The 5,391-nt window shown below is 57.2% G+C and overlaps 1 protein-coding gene across 1 annotated transcript; it reads left to right on the plus strand.

Annotated features, from left to right (window-relative positions):
- The first annotated feature begins 1,788 nt into the window (after window positions 1-1,788).
- Window positions 1,789-2,706, plus strand: LOC136516087 (uncharacterized). Its single transcript, XM_066509488.1, has 2 exons — window positions 1,789-2,184; window positions 2,647-2,706. The coding sequence occupies exons 1-2, from the start codon at window positions 1,789-1,791 to the stop codon at window positions 2,704-2,706; spliced, it is 456 nt and encodes a 151-aa protein (XP_066365585.1).
- Window positions 2,707-5,391: the final 2,685 nt, after the last annotated feature.

Raw genomic sequence — 5,391 nt, forward strand, 5'->3', positions numbered from 1 at the left:
GCGGATCCTTGGGGTCCGTCCAATGTGTCTGCGGTGACGCTATAGTCGCTCATCGATGATGGTCTCCTCCGCTCGGTCACCGACCCCAATAGACCAGAGTGGATTGCTCCGGGGGATGAGCCAGAGCTAAGGCTATGCGATGGCTACATCATGAGCTTCATGGCCTTCCACGAGCATGGCCTTGGCTTGCCGGTGGACCGGTTCATGTGGGTGCTCCCACATTACTATGGCGTGGAGCTCCACAACTTCAACCCCAACTCCATCACGCAGGCAGCCATCTTTGTCACTGTCTGCGAGGGGTACCTGGGCATTGCCCCCCACTAGGAGTTGTGGCTCCACTTCTTTCGAGCGGGGCTTAACACCAAGCCAGAGGGCACGACAGGCACGCAGAAGGCGTTGAGAGCCGGTGGCTGCACTCTCCAAGTGCGCCAAGACTAACAGCCCTTCTACATCTTGGCCCAGCTCACATCGTCCAACTGCCATTGGTAAAGCAGCTGGTTCTACCTCCGCAATGATGACGGTGGGCTTCCCCCCTATACCGGGCGGGTCATGGAGAGCCAGCCAGAGAGGTGGAGGTACGGCGTCCCGTTGGCTGAGAAGTCCAAGCTGTAGCCGCTCCTAAGGGTGCTAGAGAGGCTACGGAGCCGTGGCCTTACAACGGCCATGGTCATGGCAGCCTTCCACCGCCAGAGGGTGCTGCCGCTGATGGCTTGGCAGCAACGCCTGTTTGAGATGACACTGGGTGAGCCGATTGATGGCATCTGATTGTCCGCCATTGCCCTTTCCAACGAGGAGATTCTACATCGGGTGAGAGAGACAGTGGAGGGGCGGTAGAGGAGCAGTGATCTAACCCCATTCCCGATGCGCCCATCATGGGGGTACATCTCTCTGGTGAGTCACGTGTTGCTGCGGCCCCAGAGGCCTCCTTGCTCCTTATGTTTTCAATCTATTCCCTTATTTGCGTTTATCATTCCTATAGGGGATGATGGATGTGCGAGCCTCCCCACCGCCCATTCCCAAGGATGTAGAGCGACGAGTGGAGAACAGGGCACACGCTGAGGCGTACAAGGAGCGGAAGGACGCCGAGGAGGCAAGGCGCAAGAGGAAGAGCCTCGAGCATGATGAGCTAGAGAAACATTGCTGGCAACAGAGGCACAACGGTCTCCTGGAGGAGCCGTCTCCGTCATCGTCGTCGATGAACTTTTCGAGCGACGATGATGAGAGCGAGGCAGGGTGGGGTCCCCTGGACCACCTCCCTGATGTCAGGGAGATGGTGCCCGGGGCATTAGCGAGTGGCCTAGCATCTCCAGGAGGAGGAGGAGAGGGTGCCTCGGGGCTAGCGATCGCCCGCCCCGAGGCTGAGGCCGACACGCCCAAGACACGGGCGTCGGGGAAGCGCGCCGTTAGCCCAATGGGCTCGACGACGGAGGTTGAGCGAGCGACAATGGGGGCGACTCAACCACCTTCGCAGAGGGTCAAGGGGGCATTGGAGTCCAGCGAGGGCCGGCCGGTACCGGTGAACACGGGGGCCGTGCCACTACCATCGCCACCGCCATTGCCGAGGACGAGGGACGCGGTGTGGAAGCTATTGCTTCCCCGTTCGAGGTAAGTGTTTTCTCAGTGGATTTTGCAGCATCTCCCACTCATTCTTTGGTCATATGCTGACCTCGTGAGTGTTTTGTCTTTAGTCGAAAGCGTTAGGCGGAAGCGCCCGCCCTGGCACCACTTAAGGCACTCAAGGTGAGCACCAGCTCCACCACCCAATGGGTGGTGGACGCGTAGGCCGCCATGTGGCATGGTGTGGCATCGGCCAGGGCCAACCCAATGGAGCCAATCGCCCAAGGAGAGGCTACCAAGGCAGCCACAAAGCAGGCAGGGGAGGAGGCGCCTATGCCCCATGATGTTGGGGGCCTCGAGTCAGGTGAAGCCAAGGTAGCTTCAATCGCTAAGGCCACCGAGGGTGAGGCCGAGGCCCCTAGGACCTCCAAGGCTGAGGTGGTAGAGGCTAGGGCTTCTAGGGCTTCCAAAGCCGAGGTGGTGGACGCCGGGGCTCCTAGGACCACTAAGGCCGAGGTGGCGGAGGCTGTAGCTCCCGGGACCACTGAGGCCGAGGTGGCGGAGGCCAGCTCGGGCGCAGCGGAGCCAGCGGCCCAAGATGTGGAGACGGAGGCGGGGCAAGCTTCGGTACCGCCCTCGGTCCAAGACCCACCGTCATCGTAGGAGAATGCTTGGGAGGTGGAGATTCATTCAATCTCCTCTGATGATACTTCCCGGGGGAAGGAGGTGGCGGACGCTGAGGCGGCCAGCACTGCGGAGCAGCTAGCTCTGACTTCTAGCGAGGGGAGCTTGACCCTCGTCCAGGTGCAACCTAAGCCCCATGGGTGGGATAGCCTACGTGTCTTGTGGCAGAGCCAGGACGACCATAAGGGGGACCCTCTGTTCACCCTCAAAGATGCGAACGAGGGGGGGCACTAGGGCTCCCTCGACCAATTCCGCTAGCTGGCGGAGCGGTCACTGTGGACAGCACTGTCCATCATGGCTGACAACCTGCTCGGCGTTGCCCAGGTATGCGCTTTCTTTTCTTATGTTGTGTTGTCTTTTTCCCGAGTTTTCTCGTAGTGCTTGACGTTTGTTCTACCTATCCAGGAGCTCGAGGCCCGGTCCCTTGAGAAGTCGATGTTCCTCTGGCGAGAGAGGGATGTCTAGGACCAGCTCCGGCAGTAGAAGGACCTGCTTGCTAATGCTAATGAGCTTCTGTCGGCATAGAGCATGGAGGTGGAGGACCTCCGCCTTCGCTGTGCTGACATGAAGGCCGAGGCGGCCATGGCTCAGGAGCAGGCCGCCCCTTTGGCGGCGTAGATCCAGGAGCTGGAGGAGGAGCTGACCCGAGTGGCTAGCGAGCGGGACACCTTCATGTCCCAGGCCGAACAAAAGACGACCTCTACCAAGGCTGTCGCCAAGCCACTGGAGGCAGAGCAGGGCACGCACCTGCTGATGAAAGGTGCCCTGGCGGAGGCTATCAAGGTGGCCAAGGCCTCCCGGGTCGAGGCCTTAGCCTGGAAGGAAAAGGCCAAGGGTGAGTCCTAATGAGACGTGCCCCTTGTTTTATTTGTTTTTCTTGCGTTTGACCCCTAACTCCCAAATGTGACATAGAGCTAGAGAGGGAGGCTTCCAGGGTGGCCGAGGCCGCTCGGGTTGAGGTCCAAAACTAGAGGGAGAAAGCTGAGGGTGAGTCTCATAGGCTTGCGCCCCTGTTTGGCTTGTTCTCTTTTGTGCTTAACCCCATCCCGCTTGTCTTGGCGCAGGGTTGAAGAAGGAGGCCTCCTGGGTAGCTGAGGCCTCCATCGCAGTGCAGGCAGTGCTCGAGGCCGAGATCTAGGAGCGCAACGTGTTGTAGAGCGCTGCCCATACTACCTGCGAGGCCCTAGACATCGAGGGGTCGAGTCGAGCAGCTCCCTCAGGAGCTGCTTGATCGCGTTGAGCGGCCGAGCCCCCGAGCAGCTCTAGGGGGCGCTGCATATGGACGTCAAGCACGCCCTGGCCATCATCTCCTCACACTACGCTGGCATTGACCTTGAGGCCATCAGCGATGGTTACGTCGTGGCTGAGGATGACGAGAAGGCTGAGGAGGAGGTCATGAAGCTAGTGGAGGCAGCTAAGGCCCCTGGCATGGCACTGGCCAGGTTGTTTGAAGAGGAGGTGGTTCCTCCTACGCCGACCGCCGACGCTGGCGACCCTGAGTTTTGAGCTGGGCCAAAGGGGCCATATAAATAGATTAGGACTTACATCATTGTACTATGATGCTTGTGGCCATCGAGGCCTTTTAAAGTACTTGTGTGTATATGCTTTTTAATTGTTTCTATTGTATTTCCAAGCCTCTGCCCTCTGTCTCATCTTTGAACATATCTCTTGCAAAAAACTTCCTCGGAGCCTAAGCTGCCCTTTAGGCAAAAGGTGGTGAGGGAGTTGCCATAGCCTAGAGGCATAGGCCGTCTCGCAGCTCAGTCAGCCTTTTGGCCCTGAGACGGACTTTCGGTCCTTAGGTTTTTTACAATCAATTTGTCAAAGTACACAGGAGAGTTTGGCGTAGAATTTTTTTCAAAAAACGACTAAAATGGTGTTGGGACTTAGGGGGGTCCCCTCTTCTAGCCCCCGAGGGAGGCTCAGTTCTACAGAGGCAGAGCTGAGTCTTGTTCGAGCCCCATGGTGGGCACCTCTACAGAGGTAGAGCCAAGTCTCCCTTATAGCATTATCGTAACGCCGATCCCTCATTGATGGGCTCGGGGGGTTTCTCAAAAAATTAGAACAACTAAAGAACGCTTCATTATTGTATTTCGAGAAATAATGTATACAATGCTTGGGAATTTAAGGGTAGAAGCGACATAGTTGTTCTATGTTCCAAGCATTGGTGAGGATTTCACCCTTCTCGTTGACTAGCTTGTAGGTCCCGGGCTTTATCACTTGGGTGATGATGTACGGCCCTTCCCATGGCGGGGTTAGCTTGTGGCGGCCCTTATTGCTCTGTCTCAGTCTCAGCACCAGGTCACACACTTTTAGGTCTTGGCTTTGAACGCACCAGGCTTGATAGCGTCGTAGGGCTTGCTGGTACTTGGCTGAGTGTAGCAGCGCAACGTCTCGGGCTTCCTCTAGTTGGTCGAGGGCGTCCTCACGGGCAGTGCGGTTGCTTTGCTCGTTGTAGGCCTGTAGCCTCAGGGAATCGTACTCCAAGTCAGTGGGGAGGATGGCCTTAGCTCCATAGACCAGGAAGAATGGTGTGAAACCCATGGCTTGGCTCGAAGTGTTCCTCAGGCTCCAGATGATCGACGGGAGTTCAACGAGCCATTTCTTGCCAAATTTCTTCAACCGGTTGTATATTCTTGGCTTGAGACCCTATAGGATCATGCCATTGGCACGTTCTACTTGGCTGTTTGTCCTAGGATGTCCTACGGCCGACCAGGCCACACGGATGTGGTGGTCATCGCAGAATGTCAAGAACTTGTGGCCGGTGAATTGTGTCCCATTATGAGTGATGATGGTGTTTGGAACCCTGAACCTGTGGATGATATTAGTGAAGAACAGCACCGCTTGCTCGGATTTGATTTGAGTGATCGGACGAGCCTCGATCCACTTGGAGAACTTGTCAATAGCTACCAGCAAATGGGTATAGCCCCTAGGGGCCTTCTGTAGAGGCCCAACCATGTCCAGCCCCCACACGGCGAATGGCCATGTAATGGGGATAGTTTGGAGGGCTTGGGCCAGGAGGTGTGTCTGCCGCGCATAGTACTGGCATCCCTGGCGGGAGCGTACCAGCTTGGTGGCATCAGCAACCACCATTGGCCAGTAGAACCCTTGGCAGAAGGTGTTTTTGATGAGCGTCCGAGGCGCTGCATG

This window comes from Miscanthus floridulus, chromosome 17 (assembly GCF_019320115.1).
Source record: "Miscanthus floridulus cultivar M001 chromosome 17, ASM1932011v1, whole genome shotgun sequence".
NCBI classification, from domain to species: Eukaryota; Viridiplantae; Streptophyta; class Magnoliopsida; order Poales; family Poaceae; genus Miscanthus; species Miscanthus floridulus.